Here is a 20,509-nt window from a genome sequence, read left to right as displayed (position 1 = left end):
TCACGGTGAAGGATGAAAAGAACCGTACGCCTTACCATGATCGAAGAATTGGAAGGAAGACACACTACGAGATAGCTGCTTAATGAAACGATCAGAACTACTCCTACTGCTGCATCAATGACCTGTCCGAGATTCGTTGTCGCGCATGTACGCACATATAAACAAACACACCCTTGTCATGCTTGCTGGGACGGTAGGGAACCGGCCTAGCCCATGTCTCAGATCTACCAGAGTTGAAGGTYTGGTACCGGGAACCTGGGCGACCGGGTGGCTGGTCAAAGGGTCAATTTCATCAAGTGCCCGATTTTATCTTGGTTGCGGAAAACTCAGTAGAATACGTTTTGAGGGTCTGTGGTTTTAAAGATCAGGCTTGTACTGGTGCAGGGCGTAAGCGGAGCACCTGAGTCACTGCTAGTGAGCTCGAGCTCCGACCACAAGTGATGGCTTTCACGACCCGAGAACTCATTTCATCTGGCACCTGTCACGATCCTTGAAACACGTTCGAGAACCGGAATCTCACTCCGAGCTGGTCACGATGTCGCCGCGGCGCTTGAAGTTTGTCACAGTACTGAACATCAACTTTGGTAGTTTAGACGACGAGATCCCGCTGCTGACTTTGTGAATTCGCTGCAGCTCGATGTGTTCACCCAAGAGAAGTATGCAGGAAATCCCCTGGCCGTCTGTCTGGTCCCCGCCGGCGAAGACGTGTCGACAGAAACCATGCAAGCGATAGCTCGAGAGTTCAACCTTTCAGAGACCCTCTTTTTATATGAAACGGGACCACAAGGCAAAGAACCCACATGGAGGGTCCGGATCTTCATCACAACGGCGGAACTACCCTTTGCAGGTAATGAGCGTTCCGCCTTAGTCTCCAGAGCTCCCGAACTTCATATCATGTAGCTTAGGTGACTGACCTGTATCAAGGGCATCCTACGATTGGAGCTGCTGTGTTCGCATTGGGAACTCTTCAAAGTGCCACCAAGGGCACCTTCGTGGCAGGCGCCGGTCCAATCGAGCTCTCATTTGATGGCGTTGTAGCCGAAGCATCGATCCCTCATAATGTCCACATTCACAAGCAGTATCCACTAAAGGTTGCGGACATTGGCGCCACTCAGCCGAGCTTGAAAGGCTTGCTAGAGTCTGATGATGCAGTCACAGTTGTGAGCCCCGTCAAGGGCATGAACTTTGGTGAGTCTCCTTCTGTTGATACGAAGTACTGTTGTCCGTACTGTTGTCCTTGGTATCGTTCAGGGTCATGTACACGTACAAGCCTAAATTTTTATCGAAAAGCTAACGATCGTTCCTTGTACAACCAGTTGCAGTCGAGCTCGCCAGTGTCGAACTTTTGTCAACAATCGCTCTCTCGGGAAGGGCGCTACCGAAGCTTGACGATGAGTGGAATGTTGGCTTCATAGGCAGCTACTTCTACGTCCCGACCCGAGAATCACGGGTGGACGGCGATGTGAATAGGGTAGAGCTCCAAGCGAGAATGATTGCCGACGGGTTCGAAGACCCTGCGACGGGTTCCGCTGCCTGTGCTATCGGAGGGATGATCGCCCTGAAGCGAGCCAGCTCTCGAGTTACCCAGCTCAGCATCCTCCAAGGTGTCGAGATGGGCCGGAAAAGCGAAATTGGTGTCGAAGTTACACTCAACGCGAGTCTCACGGCCGTGGAGAGGATCGTATTGAGTGGAGCAGCCGTTAGGGTCATGGAAGGTGTTGTCGAGTATTGAGTTGTGCTATGAATGGTAGTGTTTGGTCCGTGGCGTATTCTAGATTGTAGGCTTTCCGTACGAGCTTGGCCAGGCTGGGGGGAAGAACACACGATCAGACTAGAAGCTTTCCAAATTGCTTCCTTCTGTGCGATGGACCATCTAGGTCTAGTTTTATGTCTTTAGCGTTTGGTGGAGACGAGAGGTGCGAACTACACGTGCATGGGGTAAGGTCCAGAAGAGGGAGGTCGTGAAGGCCGGTGCCAGCTCGTATACAGATTAAATTGCACATGAAGGTTGCCGTGTCGACGTATATTTAAAATGATGCTCGGATGGCTGGCTTGGTAGTAGGCTCTTCGGTACCTAGTGCAGTTGCATCGCTTATGCGTTGTCTTTGTCGATTATGCTAGCCGGCAATATCAGAAAAGGGATGAGCATTAATTAAGCTACAAGTCATTAGAGAGAGTCAAACTCCGGGTATCAAGACGCTACAAGATTTAACGCATCTAGTCACGAGTGTGGTCCCCTTCATCGCCATTGACGCCCAGCAGCGCCATTTCCTTTGGTGATAGCTTCTTGTCCGAAACTGGTCGCTCTCCATTCTGAGACGGCATGTTAGCCAACCACGAAGGAGGCGTCATACCAGTCTGATCTCGAATTGTGCTGAGTAAAGGCGGCAAGGCCTTGAACAGGTTCTAAACCAGACAATCAGCCATAGTCCACAAGCGAAACATGCGTTGTCAATCTACCTGAATGGGAGCCATGGAATCGGCTCCGCTATCATTGCCACCAGTCGTCCAGACGTTGATCTTTGGCTGCAAGCCGTGGATAGCTTTCGCGTTCGCTTCAGCTAGGCTCTGATACGTTCCGGACTGCAGCATAAGCAGTTCTAATAGCCCCTGCGGTCCACCCATCACCTCACCAAGAGCAGCGTAGGCCTAGAAGAGAAAAGAGCGTTAGCTTTGCGATTTTGGCGAGTGCAATGTGCTCGTCCCACAAAGTCCAAGCCCAGGCGAAACTTGAACCTGAGCGAGACCTTTGCGGGTCTGCGGAGAGGGTACACAGCAAGTGACTACTAACCTTGGCCATCTCAGTGAGACCGTCAGCTTCTCTTTTCCTTGCGATGAAAGCTGCCTCGGCTTCCCGCTCTTTCGCTAAGAACGATGCCTCGATTTCGCGAGCCTTCATGATGTACATTGCTTCTGCTTCCTTTCCGCGAGCTGCCAACATGGCTTCGGCATCCTAATGGGTAAGGCGTTAGCTTTTTCGAGATCAGAGTGGTTCTGTAATGGCGCCTGTATGTCTAGAACGGCAGCCGTTTGCATGCTATTGCTTCCACTAGAGGACCACCACTTACCTGCATTCGCTTATAATTCGCAGCATCGGTTTCCTGTTTGGAATTGAAATAGATGGCCTCTGTTGTTGCCTTCTGGTTGTATTGTTCAGCGTCTGCTCGTTTCGTCTCCGTATAAAGATCGGCATCGGCTTTCTCCTGAGCAGATTCTGGGAGCAGTCAGCGATATTGCAATCTCAAGGAGCACCCACTCAAATGCAGACATACCTTTGGCAATCTTGGCCTGAGTCACTGTGGTAGCTCTCAGTCTCTCCAGTTCCATCTCTGCTCTCTTCCGCTCGACGTCCTTTTGTAGCTCTGCATCGCGTTGCTCGGCCGCCCTTGAGGCAGCGATTTGCTCCAGCTTTAGCTCACGAGAGATGATGATTTCTCTCGTCTTGAGCTTCTGGTCTGCGTTGGCCTTTTCAACCTTACGCTCAGTCTCCAGAACGGCGGTTCGTGCATCGATTTTGGCAATCTCCTGCTTCGATTCGCCCTCCTTCTCAGCAGAACCGACTTTCCCCAACATTCTGGCATGGGCAACGTCTACCTAAAGGCGAGGGTAGAAGGGTTAGCGATTTCTTGGACATTTCCAATGCGGCCCAGAGCATCTTCAAACTACCCTAAACGCCATCTGCTCTTCGATATACTTACTTGTGCCTGGGATTGTGCACCTTCATGGGCCTTTCGGGCAAGCGATTCGAAGTACCTGCTCTCGCCCATGTCCTGGAGCTCCTTGACGTTCGCATTGTAGATCTTCAATCCGAATTGGTCAAGTTCCCCTATCCGTGCTGGATCAGCACACATTCAGAAGATCGGGTCTGATTCAAGCTCACCTTGTACACTGCTGATCACATTTGCCTTGAAGAGGCGTCTGTTGTTGAAGAGTTCCTCCATTGTCATTGTAGAGACGATAGAACGGGTCTCGCCTTCAATGATACCTTTGACAATATCCTGAACGTGATTGCGGCCTGGGGCCACCAATCCAGTTTTGCCGGCTGCGTTTACTTGGCCATCGCTGTCGCCGGTCAGGAGCACTGCGTACTTGATGAGACTCTCTTCGCAGTCATCTGGTCCGATCGTGAACACCTGGTCAAGTCAGGATGCGGTACAAATGCCACAGCAGATTGTCAAAGTTTTTGCATACCGCAGGAAGCGCGAATTGTAGCTTCTCGCTTGTCATGGCTTGTAGCGACATAGAGAAGTCGAAGGGCGTGATGCTCAGCTTGGTCACCTTTTGAAACGGGTACACGAATGCTTTCTTTGTGATCCGGACCTTCTCGATACCAACGCCCGTGATGGCGAGGTACCTAAAGCGAAGTATAGAAGGTAAGCATGTGTATTAGATATCTAAGATATTGGGGAGGAGTGTAGAGGCTTCGAGACATGCTCTTTGCCTTCCATTCTGTAGTTTGACGTACGAATTGGGCTCGGAGACGTGATACCACATGCTTGCGGTCGGTGGTGGTATCGTTAGCGTGACGAGAGGTCGGTATTGTGAGAGAGGAGAGGTGAGAATACTTGACGTAGCGATCGGAGCAAGTTAAGATGAGGAATATTAGTATACAAGAGTAGGGTCTGACGGCAACTTTGTTGTCATATATGGGGGGCTGAGTGGGCTCGCCTGGGACTGCGGCATCACAACACCAGGTCATACGGAGGACAAATGCAATTTTCCCATGGAAGGATTGTCGACATCAAAGGCTATGCAAGTGGCCCAATGCCTGTGAAGGGCATCACCTTTGACCGGTGTACCATAGACGGATGAAGTGGGTCTTGTGTATGCTTGGCGAGTACTAGCGGCTAGGCGAAGCAGACGGCAGACAAGGCTGAGCAGCATCCCGCAGGTATGGCCTCTTCCATCGTTGCCGCATACCCGCGATGTCTATCTCGTGAATTCAACACATGGGTCTGAATCCGTAATGTATGGCAACGGAAATTCGCGCAAGATCCTTCACAATGGAAGGCTGCTCCAATACGAAGGCTGACGCTGGGGGCGAGGTCACGGCCTCTCGGCTTGCAAGTTTGGTAGACCAGAATCCTGCGCTGACTTTTGGGGCAGTGTTATAAGCCTGGAGAAACTTACTGAGCCATGGTAAAAGGCCTCCCGTGACCGTCCTCGGCTTGGCAGGCGCCGAACTTCCCCCTCTTGCGACATTCTCCATMGTCACTTGTTACCACCGGGACAAGTCATTAGTAAAGCACGTCGAAATCTTGCACTTCAGCTACGTCAACCCAACCTCGCTCCTATTTACCAGTATTTGGTACCATCATGGATCCGCCCTCATATGAAGCCATCGAATCCAGCCACGCCGAAAAAGTTGACTCACAGGATCCTTATGCAAAAATCCCAACAAGGCTGAACCTTCGAGATGAAGTCTACGCGTCAAGATTGCAGCATGTGGCAGCACTCGTTGCTCAATTGCTGCCTCATCTCAGAGCGAGAGCACAGCAGGGGCTATCCAGAACATGCGTGTTGGTTCTGCCATCAGACAGTGAGTTTGGGAACGATCCATGAAGATCAAAATACGTTGTATAACCCGAGACAGCAACTCAAAGAACCAAAGGCCAACTGGTAGGATTTCCGGAAGATGAAATACCGGTTCCTATCCAACTAGAGGGTGGCTACGACGGTGCGCAGTTCTGGACGCAGCAAGAGGTGATAAGTCTGCTACGCGAGCAGACTCTGGCGGCCGTCAACTTTGAAATGCCCAGGTCTGAGGGCCTTGATGCCATGACAGAGCCAGTTTGTCCAGATCCAGTACCAAGATCTTCATTTTGGAGCCGAAAGCAGAGCAAGGCGCCAGCGTCCATACCTTTTGCAGCGAAGTCGAGGAGGCCGCCCGTAGCTGTAGATGTCGAGTCAGACCTGTTCAGCTTCAGAAGTGAAACGGAATACGGCCYTTTCGAGACTCTGCAAGCGCGCGGTGTGCTCATCACAGTGGAYGTCAGATAGCAAGACGATATGTTGCAATGTCTTGGTAATGCAAATCAGCAGATGACAGGGTGCGCTCAGCCTGCTGCTGTCTCGCCGGCCTTTTCCTTCGCACGCTTAGGCAATGCGCCCTGCTCGTCCTTTTTTTGACCTTCGGCATCGAACCCAAGGTTGTCAAGCTGGCGAATCAACTCTTGGATCTTAATAACAGAAGCGAGCTTGTCCTTGAGTTCACGTGCTTGACGCAGTTTTTTGGCGAGTTTGCGTGCTTCCTTCGCCCTCTCTACTTCGGGGTCCACGTCGGCAGGCTCTTGCGGCTTGGGCGCAGTATCGGCCTGAGGTTCTCCGTTTGAAACTTTGGCATTGTCGGCGGCACCCTCATCCTCGCCACCATCGTCTTTCCCTTCTCCAGCGGCTGCAGCCTTCTTCCTAGCCTCCCTCCGTTTGGCATTCTTCCCAGCGGCAGCGGAGAGAGGTGCCTTTTCTTCCTCCACAGCTTCTGCACCCACCACGCCGCCTTTGCCTCTGTTCTTGAAGGCATGGGCTGTGCGATTCTTGTAAACCTCCACATCCTCTGGCGGCTTGTAACCTGGCTTCACTCGTATCTCCTTGCGTACCGAGCCATCTGGGCGGGTCGAAGAAGGAATAACCGATTCACCCGTGCTGAGCTTTCGAATGCCCGCCCGAGAGGTATCTGTTGTAGGCGCCATAGCCGGTATCTTTCTAGTCGTCTCTGTCCTGCCGCAGCAGCGCGTTGGAAGAAGTGTGTTGTKAGATGGTCGAACGTAAATCCAGTCGGTGACAAAAGAGGGAGCTTGCATTGGACGTTCTCCCTAGCGCCGATCGCATCGGCATCGCCGCGGACCTTCAACTTTCACTTCACGACAAGTCGACGACAGCCACGATCACGACCACGACCACCGACGCCTCCAATCTGCCCTCTCGACCTCTCACACGATCTTCTCAAATCACGACCGCGACTGAAAAATGGCTGGCGTCTTTGGAAGCATTTACAAGTCGGTGACAATCTGCATCATGTCGTGGGGGATAGTTGGCTAACCAGCCTTACCTTACAGCATCTTTGTCAAGCGCAATGCTGTGTTCCTAGGGACCATCTTCGTGGGCGCATATGCCACCAGCCTGTACGAACCAGCCGAAGCCCACGCGAAAGCGAAGCGCATCTCTAACCTCGTCACAGTGGATTCGATGTTGGAGCAAACCTTGTCTGGGACAGGATTAACCGCGGCGTAGGTCGTTCTAGTATGGCTGCACATATCTCGCATCGCTGACAAGGACATATAGCGACAATGGAAGGATATCAAGCAACGGTACATGGAAGCTGGCGACGAGGACGACGAGTAGAGGGGAAGATGCTGTGAACAGGTAGCAGGAAAGCGGCAACGGTAGCGGGTATGCAGGAAGATATTGTCGCAATGGCACAATCGCCGGCGTCAGGTGCCACTCAAAAGGCGTACACAAATGTATTAGTACGGTCAGAGCGGCAKGGGATGTGAATCTACATGCTTGCCGACATGAGCAAAGCCTTTGCTGCAACTTGGTCCACGTTCCGATGACCGATCGATGCACGCGTGTTGCACCAGATTACCATGTTTTCATGTGCATATATGTACTTTACCACCACTCGGTTGTCATTCCCGAAAGCATGCTTTCTACGTCACCGATATTACTTAGTACTGTAATCCGTAACAAAATATAAGTCGAAGAGCCTCGTTCGTGGACCCCGCAGACCTCACAATTCCATACCTTACGTCCTTGCACAAATCAACGACTGCGGCGGCAAACTTGATCAGCGACTCGAGTCCGACGAGCCTGATTTCGAGCAGCGCACACCGCGTTAGCGAGGATAGACCAGATCACGAGAACATGGTCCTGTCCGATGCAGAGCGCGACCTCAACCGCAAATTCCTCATCCAGCCCTCCAAATTCAGCTACCGCTTCACCGATGCCGCCGACCGTGACCTGCGGATAACACTGTTCAGATCTCTGGCCGGAGGACGTGAGGACTATCTACGATACTTTTTCCCTAACGGAACCCCCTCTGACTCACAACCATGGTCTCTCCGCAGTGCGCAAGGCGCGGTGGATGGCGCGGAGTACTTGCCAGCTGCAAAGGGAACTGCCTGCGGGCWCATCTTTAGGGTGGGGGAGAACACATACTATTGCAAGACATGCGCCGCGGACGATACATGCGTGCTGTGCTCCAAATGCTACGAAAGCAGCGATCATGAAGGGCACATGGTCCTGATCTCAACGTCAACCGGCAACAGTGGATGCTGCGACTGTGGAGATGCAGAAGCGTGGAAGAACGAAGTGCGTTGCTCCATACACACGGCAGATGTCGACCGAGGGCCTCAGTCAAAGTCGAGTGGTAAAGAGAGGGAGAAGCCTTCTTCGCAGAATGCAAGTCAGCTTCCCCAGGATCTGGTCGAGTCTATCAGGACGACGATCGCGAGGAGTGTGGACTACATGTGTGATGTCCTTTCATGCTCGCCTGAGCAGTTGCGTCTTCCCAAATCCGAGACTTCGATACGCCAGGACGAAAGACTCTCGCGGCTGTCGGGTGTGTATGGGGAAGAGATACTACAGGCCAAGCCCGAGTTCGCACTCATTCTTTGGAATGACGAGAAACACACCGTCGACGACGTGCAGAATCAGGTGGCAAGAGCTTGCGCGAACACCAAGAGATTTGGTTTCGAAAAGGCGATGGAGGTCAACGACATTGGCCGTTCAATCGTGCAGTTTTCCACTGATCTAGGAGCGCTCCTACACATGGCCGAAGTAATCGAACAGATCAAGGTCACTGTGACCATTCGATCCTCGCGAGACACCTTCAGGGAGCACATGTGCGCAACTATCATCGATTGGATCTCGGACATTGCCAACTGCGGGGTGGGGGAAAATGAGCCCTATCTCTTGAGGAATATTGTGTGCGAAGAGCTTCTCAACCCGTGGCGAGTAGGAAGTCAGGCGATCAACAAAGACATTGGCCAAGCCGGCATCGACGATCACGAGGTGGAAGACAACGAGGCATTCCTGAGCCGGCGGAGGCTTCGAGCGTGGATGCAACCTCTGAGACCTGCTGCGAACGTCATACGCGTGGAGGTGGAACTTGACGATACGACCAACGAAGACGACGATGATGAGAACGACGTTGACGATGACGAATATGACGATTTTGATGATATGGACATCGAAGAGGACAATGACATGGATCTAGAAGTCGACGAATCTAGGATAGATGCCGCGGACATGGACATTGACATTTTGGAAGAGGCCGACGATGTAACCGAGTCGCTAGAAGCTGCTCTGGGAGGCTACCCACCACCACCGCCTCCTCCTCCGCGAAGCCACAACAGACGAAGAATCACGACACCTGCCGAAAGCGACGACGGCGAAGGCGAACAGGTGCGGCCGCCATACAATGCTCCGTATGAGAATGTCCCGGCTACACCCAAGCTTGCGAGACCACGCCGCAATCGACCCAGCAAGCACTGGCTTGAGAAGCCTCAAGGTTTCAGAGGGCCTCGACCAAGCGAGCCGTGCGAAGATCTGTGGCAGCGAGTGCGACTCGATTTCTTGATCCTCTATGACTTGAGGCTGTGGAAGATTCTTCGAATCAACTTGCGACACCTCTACATCACCACAGTTGTCACAATACCCCACTTCAAGCGCATAATCGGATTGCGGCTTGCGGGTCTCTATACGGCTCTTGCTCAGCTCTACCTCATTGCAGACCGTGAGCCGGACCACTCTATCATCAACCTGACGGTACAGATACTTACCACCCCAACCATCACCCAGGAAGTAGTCGAGAGGGGCAATTTCTTGACGAATCTCATGGCAATTCTATACTCCTTCCTCACAACCCGTCAAGTTGGCTTTCCCGAGGATGTCAGTATGAGGGCAACATTGGCATTCGACGCCGGTGCAGTTACGAATCGCCKAATCTTCCATTTCTTTATGGATCTCCGGTGGTTGTTCCAGTCCGAATTCGTACTTTACAAGATTCGCAACGAGCCACGCTACTTGCTTCAATTCCTGGATCTGGTCAAGTTGCATCAAGGTGTATGCCCAAATGTGCGCGCCACTGTTGAGCATGTTGAGTACGAGTCCGACGCGTGGATCAGTGCCAGCTTGATCGTCAAGGAGGTCAACAAGCTGTGCAAATTCATTGCGGTCGCCTTTGAGTCCAGTCCTACCTCTGATGATGGCAACAGAGCGCTCCAACGTGCCATCCGTACGGTTGCGCAAGTTACCATGATCAACTCGTTTGGCTATGAGCGAAAACGATTCAGCGCTGCCGAGGTCAAAGATGATCTTGCCTGGCATCAAGTCGGCCCCTTTGAAGCTAATGGGAAACTCTACAGCGTGCCCAAGTTTGTGGTGCAGGAAGAACCTATCAGTTTCCACCATCCGCTACATTACCTCCTCTCCTGGCTGGTGGAGAATGCTAGGAGTGTCAGTCGTGACGAGATGCGAACTCTACTGCACTTTGCGCCAGAGGACCTCAAGGACCCTTTCAACGCGACCAAGACCGCGCCTGCGCCGGCCACGCTGACCTCCGATGAACTGCTCAGCGCCATCTTCGATCATCCTCTACGGACGTGCGTCTGGCTGTCTCAGATGAAGGCAAGCATGTGGGTCAGGAACGGCATCACGCTCAGACACCAAGCACACACCTATCGTAATGTTTCGCACCGAGATGTGGGGTATCAGCGCGATATCTTGCTAGTCCAAGCCGGCCTGGTACTCTGTGGCGATGAGCACGAGCGTCCAGGAGAGAGGTTCCTAGCCCAGATGATTGATCGATTTCAGGTGGGCAACTGGGTCAAGGGAAATTTCGACCTCATCCCTGGCTTCGAAGAAACACAACAGCTAGACGTGATTGAAGACTTCCTTCACCTCCTGGTCATTGTTCTCTCCGAACGGGGAAATCTCCTGCCGAGCGTTGATGAGATGACGCAACACGACAAAGTGCTCCAGCACGATATCGCGCACGCTCTATGCTTCAAGCCGCTGTCTTTCAGCGAGCTGGCAAGCAGAGTCACTGAAAAGGTTGGCGAGTCGGACGATTTCACACGTGTGCTTCACAGCATGACCAACTTCCGCGCACCCGAAGGACTCAGCGACACTGGCACATTTGAGCTGAAGTCAGACTACATCGAGCTTGTCGATCCATACTACGCTCACTACTCTCGCAATCATCGCGAAGAGGCAGAGAACATCTACAAGAAGCACATGGCGCGCAAGCTTGGCAAGAAGGTCGAGGATGTTGTTTATGAGCCGCGCCTTGAAGCAATCGACAGTGGCTTGTTCGCCAACCTTGCTGGTTTTACATCCACTCCTCTTTTCGTGCAGCTACTGGGTGCAGCGTTTCAATTTGCAATCAGCGCCAAGCGGGCCGCGCCCAAAGTGCAGTCTACACGGGTCGAGACTTTCCTTCATATGGTATTGCACCTTACCATGCTTGCCGTGATGGAAGACAAGAGTGCGAGAAGTGCTGACAGCGGGTTTGTGTTTCACGCTGCTTCGTCTGTATGCAGCTACGMCACGTCTGATAAAACCGAAGGCAACCCGTCCACGGAGCAGACGAGTCTGGTCAAGCTATTGCTCGAGACATCCCACCATGGCGAGTATACCTCTTGTCACCCTGCTATCAAACATGTACTCTCGCGGATGGAAGCCTGTCAGCCTGAAAAGGTAGCCGCCGCGACCGGTCTGMACAGCCTCGATCGCTTCCTTTGCCGTGGTGATTCTGGATCTCCAGCGCCTCTCCCAGCCGAAGACAAAGAACGCAGAAAGCAGGAAGCCCTCGCCCGCCAAGCTAAAGTGATGGCTCAGATGAAGCAGCAGCAGAATAGCTTCTTGCAGAATCAGGGTCTGTCAAGCTTTGATGATGAGCTGGATGACTTTGAGGACGACATGTCTGTTACTGATGACGCGGAAAATGTCGAGCGCCGTAAGACATGGAGTTTCCCGACAGGTACCTGCATTCTTTGTCAAGAAGAGACCGACGACCAGCGTCTGTACGGAACCTTTGCCTTTCTCGGGGAGAGCAACATCCTCCGCTCGACTCCTGTTGAGAACTTTGAGTACGTCAAGGAAGTTGCTGCTACCCCTTTGAGTCTCGATCGCTCTGCAGAGGACATTCGTCCATTCGGCGTGTCTGGTGACAACAAACGGAAAGTAAGAAAGGAAGGGGCCAACGGTCGGGCCATCGTAACCGAAAGACAAGAGTTGTCTAGAGGTTTCCCACACCAGAAAGAGGGGATCAAGGGGCCTGTTGCTACCAGCTGCGGCCACATCATGCACTTCAACTGCTTTGAGCTGTACCTGGCAGCTACGCAGCGTCGTCATTCACAACAGATCGCACGCAACCATCCCGAGCGAGTCGAGTGCAAGGAGTTTGTCTGCCCACTCTGCAAAGCCTTGGGCAACACATTTCTTCCCATCATATGGAGGGCGAAGGAAWGCGCACATGAGCATGAAGTTCACGCTGCAAAGACGTTCCAGGATTGGCTCAACGATGCTGACTCAGCCTACGCCGCCGACCTCTCATTCTTGGACAATGACGATGCGGGCTCTGCTATTACTCGAAATCAACAGGTGCGCGATTTTCACTCGCAGCGACTGGTGCCATATGTGGCGAGCATGTTCGCGCCATCTCTTGTACAGCAGGACATGCAGGACCTCTCACTGGAGAGCCAGCCTGCAAGTCAGACTAGTCGTCGCCCTAATTTCAGTGCGGCCGCTGTCAGTCTGTTCTCCAGATATGTTGGAGCACACCCAAACCATACTCAGACCCCTCAATCACCGTCCACGGGAGAAGGTCGGACAAATGACCTCTGCCTTGCCTACCGCCGCATTGAAGAGACCATCAGGGTCAATGGTCTGAATGGAGCGCATACCGGGCTTGGGAATGCTGTCGGTGTCATGTCCCGCTCCCTTGGATTGTCCATCTCATCGTTTGAGATCACATTTCGGGGCGTGAACAACAGCCCCAGCGCTACGACATTGATCGCCGATATGCCAGAGCAAGTCCTGACCCACCTCCGCATCATGTCCGAGACGATCGAGTCGTACCTCGCCGTGATGACGTTGCCAACTGGTCCTAATGCCATTGCACGCGAGACGATCCGAAAACGGGACATTATGGCTGTGCAGCTGTTCGGCGAAGAGTCCGAAGCACGCATGGTGAACCTGAAAAACATGACTGGAACATTGCTATTCCAGGATGACATCTTCCTCTTCTTTGCCGACTGGCTGTCGTACATGGCACCAGATGTTGCAGAGGCCGCTTCCATTCTGCGAATCTGCTAWTGGGCAGAGCTTGTCAAAGCGATCTTTGTGATGCGCAGTGTGGTGAGAGAACAAACCGATCTTCGACATGGCAACGAGCCGAGCAATCAACAGTTGAAGCATGCGATTGATGCAATGCAGTTGGACGACAACTATGGCGACCAACCACTGGACGATGCTCAAGTCGCCATTTTGCGCGTGATTCTTGACAAATATGCCCTGGCCTTCTTGCGCAAATCTGCCGTGCTGATGGTGATACGATATGGTCTTGATCTCGATTGCCCCTACAACGTCAATTCAGAAGCCCCGGAATTGGAACGACTGACAGCACATTTACACCTGCCTTCGCTTGACGAAATCTGTGCCATCTTTACGTCTCAGAGCACCGCGGGCCACAAGCTACGAACCATTACCGGCCGTTGGATCTCGCAAGCAATTACCATCACACGCCACGAGTTGGCCAGTTCAGACACCTCCTCGACGTCAATCACTGTGCCACACCCAGCAATATTCGAACTGGTCGGTCTGCCAATGAACTACGACGTCCTCACAGAAGAAGCCATTCGTCGCCGATGCCCGACTACTGGCAAAGAGATCACGGACCCAGCAATCTGTCTTTTGTGTGGTGAGATCTTCTGCTCACAAGCCRTCTGTTGCATGGATGACAAACGTCTCGGAGGATGCTATCAGCACATGGAGAAGCACGGTCTCAAAGTCGGAATTTTCATCAACATCAAGAAGTGCATGGTGCTTTGCCTTCACGGGCCTGGCAGTGGCAGCTGGCTACCAGCTCCCTATCTTGATAAGCATGGCGAGACGGATCCGACATTACGCAGACATCATCAGCTGTTCTTGAACCAGAGACGTTATGATAAATTATTGCGGGATGTGTGGTTGAATCATATGATCCCTACGGTCATATCGAGAAAGTTGGAGAGTGACATCAATCCTGGCGGATGGGAGACATTGTAGATGGCTCCAGTCGGGTCCCACTGGGCTGACAGCTCGGCTACTGGAGAGGCGTGGTGTTCCTACATTGATTTTGACAGCGACATGGTGGCTGCTGGGATTGCAATTTTGATTTCTGTGCTCGTAGCGGATAGACTGCCTTGGGAGTCGTGAATTACTAGCAACGATTGGCGAGGTGGTGTTACTGGTGTTGTGTAGCTGCAGTCTGAGGCGTGCATCGGTGYTTTTCCTGCATGTACACTTGAAACCACACCGCCTCATTGGTGGCCTGTGTTGGAAATTCCTTCGAGTCCATTGGCGTAGCAGCGGTCTTCTCTCGCCATTTCACTTAATTCCAATCGAATAGGAGCAGAGCTTCACACTCGCATGGGTAGGTTCTGGGCAAAGTTCGATCAACACGTCGAGCTGTGGTCTATCATCAAAAGCCGCATCAAACCTTGTGGTTGGTGGTTCATCCCGAAAAGCGAGACGCGGTTTTAAGGCGACGCTGGGTCGGAGAGACTATTCTCTTGTCCCGTGCCTGCAAGTAATTGCGGCATCGGGAGAGGCGATTCCTACTACATACCAACGATTTCACCTGCAGTGCTGCCCCACCTTGGACGTTGACAGAACGGCGGAACTACTGCTGGCAGAGGCGCGGCTTCAAGACCCGCCGTGGCGGTTCCAGCAAACTCAAAGCGTCATCTCTCGACCGCCAGCTTTTCGCATGCCGATGAAATATGGGAAATAATGCTGGCTGGTCCGCGGATGCGTCGATGGTTATGGAGGTGGGAGCGGGACGAGAAATCTCGCGGTCCACTTTTGATTTGATAAGGGAGGTTGAGATGGAAATCGGAGCCCTAACGAAGGTTTAGTGGCTAGAGCATGGTCGGTTCTTCTTGAATCGCAGACCGAACGAACGACTGTAGTTGCCCACACCGGAAAGGCATAGAAGTGCGGGCGCGGCGTCGGAATGTCGGGTAAAGGGGCTTTTGCAAGGTCTCCACCTGGTTATGCATGGAAGAACTGATGGAGCGGGAGAATTTCTGTCGCTCCGAGGCATGCAGCTGGGTGGGGGGGGGATGAATGGATGGCGATGCCGATGGCTCACGTCGGCCGTTTGTTTGGCGACGAGTTCATCGTGACAGCCTTGTCGTCGTGTCTTGCCGTCCTCGGATTATTATCTCATCGTGCGCCTCGCGAGGATTTTGGCTTTTGTTGGAATACTGAGATGGCGAGCAGGAGCGGCCGTGCATCTGGAGAGTTTAGTGTGGCGCTAATTATCTGCCCCCCTGCCCGCCCTGGGGCCTGAACCAGCATACCTAGGAGGCTCCGTTTTGATCTAAAGACCAGACCCTTGGCCGCACGCCAGAGACGCTCAACAACAATTGGAGTCGACACGCCGATTCGACTGTGTGCTCTCCTTTCCTCCCGACTATCCACCGGCACGCCGACGAGGAAACGAAACACGAACCCGGCCGCAACACGCAAGCACGTTTGCTCCAGGAACGTAAACAGGGAGCACCCTGGACGCCGTAGGAGTGCTGACGACATTGTCTGGTTGTTCATTGAGATTGAGTTGTGGAGTGAGGGCTTAACAGGACTTGGGAGTCAGGATAGGGCGTTAGGAGGTAGCCGACGAGTAAGGTACCGAGGGGCGGTCATTTGCAGACAGATCTCAGCGGAGCTCGCGCCATGGCGGCGTGAATTAATACGCAGGAGAGGAAAACCCCAGCACTCTAACTGTGCCATTCGMACCAGGCGGCGATTGCTCGAGTTGCTCCTTCGAGTTCCACGGACGGCACGAGAACCTGATCACATCGCACCGCAGCAGCGGACACGGCAAGCTGCACCTGGGACCTCGAGCGTTGCAACAGGGCACAGGCACGACAGCCTCTCTGTACGACTCGACGAGGGCCTATAGTACTTTGGATTTGTGGTGCAGGAAACACCAACTCACGCGAATCGGGTTCGGCGCTCGCTTCCGATCGACAAGAGGCGCATGAGTCGTACCGAGTAGGGTCGTAAGGGTGTAACGGGAGCGCGCAGGGAAGAGAGTAAAGACGTGCAGACGCAGAGGCGGGTAGTAGCAGCGAGCTCGAAGGCGCTGATCTCTGATTGTCGGCGGAAGTGGCTCGAGACCATGCAAGCTGTTTCACCTGCGCAGGGCCCGTTTGACGCCGCTGCTTTGCACCAGCAGCCTAGGAGGAATGATCGCTCCAACTCGCTGTCCTCTGGCAGCGTAGTGACCATCAGACGGCCCGCTTCAATCTCCCGTGTGCGCACAGAGGGCTCTGCCGGGGACCCATCATTGATACCCTTACGCTTGGGGCGTAACTCGATCTCCAGCGAGCACAAGCACGACCTCTCTGACCAACCCTCCTTTGCGCATTCGGCCTCGGGTTCCGGCGACGCCTTGGGCATGAGCAGCATCAATCGCTGGTCCCACTCCACCACCTCCAGCGTCGCATCGCTAGCGCACGGCCGACGAAATCGCAGCATATCATMGCCTCGACGCAGCCCGCACAAGCACCGCAGTCGACAGTCCGCAGTCGACAGCCAGTCGACCTCCCTCACTGCGATACCGCCGCTACAAACCACACCTTTATTGACCGACCCGAATGACACCGAATCTCCCTCAACAAGTCAAACTGTTTCGACACCTCCCATTTCCTCGCCCGAGACGCACGACTACTTTGGAAGAGATGAAGGCCTCGCACAGTACGGCATGGCCAAGACTCAGCAACGCGTCGTAATGGTTCGTAATCAGACGGCGCCAGTCCCTGTTGTGAAATCGCGAGCAATGGACGAGCACGATCAGAGGGTAAAACGCGATGGTGATCACCGGAGAACGACGCGCGAAAAGACCGAAAAGGACAAGAAGGCAATGCTTTCCAAGGCCCTGCAAAAAGCAAACACTGCAGTTTTGCTGGACAATGCGCAAAATTATGAAGGCGCGTTGGAAGCCTATGGAGACGCGTGTGAATTGCTCGGCCAGGTCATGAACCGAACATCGGGAGACGATGACAAATGCAAGCTCGATGCCATCAGGGTGACCTACAGCAACCGGATGGAGGAACTCGACCAGCTTGTCGAGGAGATGCCGGCCCTGTCCGACGAGAAGGACCTTCCTGCAAGACCACTAAGCGCTGAGAGTCGACCATTGAGTCCCAACTCAAGCGGATTGGTCACGACCGGGATAGATGGAGCGTTGCATGGGAATGAACTTGGCGCTCCTGAACGAGCGGATGCCCCGAGGTTATCGTACGCGCGTAATGACGGAGACAGTTTCTTTGCGAGGACCATGGCAGCTGTAGAAAGCTCGACCGCCTTCAAATCGGAAAGCGAAGACGAGTCAGTCACCGATGATTCTGCAGTCGCGGCAGCTGAAGAGGCAGATGATGATCTCCGGCAAGGACGAGAATCGAGCCATGTGCCACCATCTGATATTGACCAGTATATGCCACGGCCGCTCTCTCCCAGGAGAGCACAGCTTACGGCAGAACCATCTCACGCCGATGATGCTTGGGATGGAGGAGTAGTACTTGAGCCACAAAGCGATGTAAAGCAGCCTGGAAGAAGTCGATCCAACAGCAAAGACTCTGTTTCCTGGCTGGACACGATTGATGAATCCGCATCATCATGTTCCGATTCTGTACACTCATTTTCATCCCAGCGGGAAGTGCGCAGAAAGCACATTCGAGGTATTAGTGGCGTCACTGATCCAGACTTTGACGCCGCTTTCGACGCCGCAGTAGAGGCAGCCTACGATGAGGGCTTGGAGCCGGATATGGAGGCACGTACCAAGCAAATGGCGGCCTACCGGCAGAGACAGAACGAGTCCATCAACATTCCCGCGTCCGAGATTGACGAAATCATCCCTGGGGCTTTGCAGACGTCAAAGGCGGCTCCAGATTTGGAGGACGAAGAGGAAGAGCGAATCCTCGACGAAATGACCAGCGAATATGGACAAGGATTCAACTTTGATCTCCAGACCAAGTCAGCTCTTCCCCGGCAATCGGATTCCAGCGGATACTCGAGAAGCACATGGCAGAGCTCGCAAATGTCAGATCGTGCCACCGCTGCAACTTCGCTCTCAACCGTAGCAGAAGATGGACTGGCGCAAAGATTTTCAAAAGTCACAACGAATGGCGCACGAGTCGATCCGTCTGCTCTTCCGCCGGCGACGGCACCCCCACGGGGGTCACTCCCACTCCCACCGCCACCGATTGCAGCCAACAGCAGTCGAGTGTCGACTGTGCGAAGCCGTAGACTCTCAAGCATCAACTCGAAGCAACTCAAAATCGAGACAGTGGCCCAGCCTGAGGGTCGCAAAAGGGCATCTACCTTCCACCATACCAGCAGCCCATTTCTGGAGGGGCCAAAGGAGGATGATCCCTCCGAGCAGAAGGACCAAGAGGGACAGCGTCTTTCCGACTCGCAGCACGACCATCTTTTGAGATCTCCACCGTCGCTAGAGTTGCATACAGCGTTGGATGACATGAACGGGTTGGCGAATTCGACAGTGACGGACTTTAGACCGAGCTATGAAACACTGCCCGGCGATCTGCTGGCAACGAGACCCGCTCTCTACAGGAAGAACAAGTCCTCCGTCAGCTTGCGGGACCACCCCGAGCATACCATCCTTCTGGCCWCCCCTGATCCCGATGCTAGCTTTCCAACGGCCACACCCATGAGCACGACGTTCATGAGCTTCGCAGCGCGCCGTAATCACAGCGCAATGACGTCGCAGCGTGCCACTCTGCCATCAAATGCATTAAATGGGACAGACAGCTACATGGCCGGCGGCATTTACCTCTTCGACACGTCGCTGTCCGTAGCACCGGGCCCGACATCCCCTCGATCACCAAACTCCACGCCTCAACCCGCAGGCCTTGAACCGTGCCCGGAATCCTTCATGTTACGCCCGTTCTGGCTAATGCGCGCGCTCTCCTCAACAATAATACACCCAAAGGGAGGGTTCTTAACAACCAAGACATTCGTGCCGCGCGAAGTGTGGCAGGCGACGGGTGTGAAGCTCAAGGTTGTTGAGGATAAGATTGCAAATTGCGATTTGCTCACGGCCGCGCTTGGCCGCCTTGCGGGTGTTGATACGTATGATGCAGACGCAATCATGGAGGAGCTTCAGAGCTTTGAGGAAGTCATGGAACGCGTCCAAGCTGCGCTGTCGAAGAAACTCGGAAACGATGTCGGTGTGCATGGCGTTGCCGGGATGTTCAAGGATGCTTCGGCCGCCAACGCGACGTCTACCACGGCCAATGCAAGTTCGGACATTGCTGCAGCATCCGATAAGGCAGCAAAGAGCAATTCGGGGAAAAGCTATCTCTCCTCCTGGCGCAAGCTCAGGAACAAGAGCTCTGGCACGCCATTGTCGACGGCCACGCACATAACCGCCAAGCCCACGAGCGGAAAAGACCAGCACACAATGTCATCTGTCCCCATGACGAGTTTTGTGCCCGTCGAGCGTCGGGGCAACAAAAAAGATGCGCGTAATCTCGTGTTCGAAGGTCCTAATAAAGAATACATGGGATCCCTGGCTCGGCTTTTCGACGGCGTGCAGGTACTCGGTAAGTCAGCAAACCCACCGCTAGTATTCAGCTTGCGTCACGCTCGCTTGCCCACATGCCTGCAAGCGAAACGAGGCGCTTGCAGAACTACACGCTCCTCCCACACATTTCTTCAGATTGGACCTTCGCTAACGCAACGTCTTTCCGCTACAGATCAAATCGCTCGCCAGGTCGAAGACCCTGGGCTCAAGCACTCCTCGCCTACGCATGTTGGCCTGGAACTCAGCATTCGCCACGCAGCCGAGTTCTTTGGTTTTTACGTGTGTCGCTTCGTGCTCGCAGACTTGGGCCTGCTGATGGACCGGTTTGTCAAAAAGGGTACAGAATGGGTCCTGGCTTAAGCGACGCAACTACCCACCACCCCTCCCCCCACGGATGGAAGACAACTACATYAGTCATTTCCGAGAAGATGGCGGAACCGGCACTTTTGTTTGCTATATATGACGAGGATTGTCAAAGGTTCGATTCGATATAGGGCGGGCACGCATGATGTCTGACGACGGCAGAGGGAAGAAGAGTTCAACAGTACTGATGATGCGTTGGTGTCGGTCGGAGCTTTCTGGCCGCGTGTGTTTTTAGTTTTTTGTGCGCTCTTTGGCTTTTTACGCGACGATATCCACCATGCTGCTTGCTGTTTTGACTGTCATGCTTGCTTGGGTTAGACGGTGGGCATC

The 20,509-nt window shown here is 53.6% G+C and overlaps 7 protein-coding genes; 5 read left to right on the top strand and 2 right to left on the bottom strand.

Annotated features, from left to right (window-relative positions):
- Positions 1–535: 535 nt before the first annotated feature.
- RCC_00310 (related to epimerase, PhzC/PhzF homolog) lies at positions 536–1,732 on the top strand (the record flags this gene model as incomplete). XM_023765462.1 has 4 exons in its annotated part: positions 536–565; positions 634–847; positions 925–1,188; positions 1,317–1,732. The coding sequence occupies 4 exons, from the start codon at positions 536–538 to the stop codon at positions 1,730–1,732; spliced, it is 924 nt and encodes a 307-aa protein (XP_023621230.1).
- A 485-nt stretch (positions 1,733–2,217) lies between these two features.
- Positions 2,218–4,494, bottom strand: RCC_00309 (related to flotillin domain protein; the record flags this gene model as incomplete). XM_023765461.1 has 9 exons in its annotated part: positions 2,218–2,406; positions 2,461–2,649; positions 2,792–2,953; positions 3,069–3,214; positions 3,273–3,594; positions 3,699–3,826; positions 3,881–4,133; positions 4,192–4,354; positions 4,466–4,494. 9 exons carry the CDS (start codon positions 4,492–4,494, stop codon positions 2,218–2,220), a joined length of 1,581 nt encoding a protein of 526 aa, XP_023621229.1.
- An 822-nt stretch (positions 4,495–5,316) lies between these two features.
- On the top strand, positions 5,317–6,000 carry RCC_00308 (uncharacterized protein; the record flags this gene model as incomplete). XM_023765460.1 has 2 exons in its annotated part: positions 5,317–5,539; positions 5,594–6,000. 2 exons carry the CDS (start codon positions 5,317–5,319, stop codon positions 5,998–6,000), a joined length of 630 nt encoding a protein of 209 aa, XP_023621228.1.
- A 56-nt stretch (positions 6,001–6,056) lies between these two features.
- RCC_00307 (related to RNA binding protein Pym) lies at positions 6,057–6,689 on the bottom strand (the record flags this gene model as incomplete). Its single annotated transcript, XM_023765459.1, has 1 exon — positions 6,057–6,689. The coding sequence occupies one exon, from the start codon at positions 6,687–6,689 to the stop codon at positions 6,057–6,059; it is 633 nt and encodes a 210-aa protein (XP_023621227.1).
- Positions 6,690–6,966: 277 nt separating this feature from the next.
- RCC_00306 (uncharacterized protein) lies at positions 6,967–7,341 on the top strand (the record flags this gene model as incomplete). XM_023765458.1 has 4 exons in its annotated part: positions 6,967–6,995; positions 7,056–7,121; positions 7,178–7,226; positions 7,282–7,341. 4 exons carry the CDS (start codon positions 6,967–6,969, stop codon positions 7,339–7,341), a joined length of 204 nt encoding a protein of 67 aa, XP_023621226.1.
- A 522-nt stretch (positions 7,342–7,863) lies between these two features.
- On the top strand, positions 7,864–14,271 carry RCC_00305 (related to N-end rule pathway, recognition component UBR1; the record flags this gene model as incomplete). Its single annotated transcript, XM_023765457.1, has 1 exon — positions 7,864–14,271. One exon carries the CDS (start codon positions 7,864–7,866, stop codon positions 14,269–14,271), a length of 6,408 nt encoding a protein of 2,135 aa, XP_023621225.1.
- Positions 14,272–16,390: 2,119 nt separating this feature from the next.
- On the top strand, positions 16,391–20,176 carry RCC_00304 (uncharacterized protein; the record flags this gene model as incomplete). XM_023765456.1 has 2 exons in its annotated part: positions 16,391–19,835; positions 19,989–20,176. The coding sequence occupies 2 exons, from the start codon at positions 16,391–16,393 to the stop codon at positions 20,174–20,176; spliced, it is 3,633 nt and encodes a 1,210-aa protein (XP_023621224.1).
- Positions 20,177–20,509: the final 333 nt, after the last annotated feature.

The sequence above is a fragment of the Ramularia collo-cygni genome, assembly GCF_900074925.1.
Source record: "Ramularia collo-cygni strain URUG2 genome assembly, contig: RCC_scaffold01, whole genome shotgun sequence".
Classification (NCBI taxonomy): domain Eukaryota; kingdom Fungi; phylum Ascomycota; class Dothideomycetes; order Mycosphaerellales; family Mycosphaerellaceae; genus Ramularia; species Ramularia collo-cygni.
The sequence above is the reverse complement of the archived record's forward strand: the minus strand, read 5'-3'. Positions and strand labels throughout refer to the sequence as shown.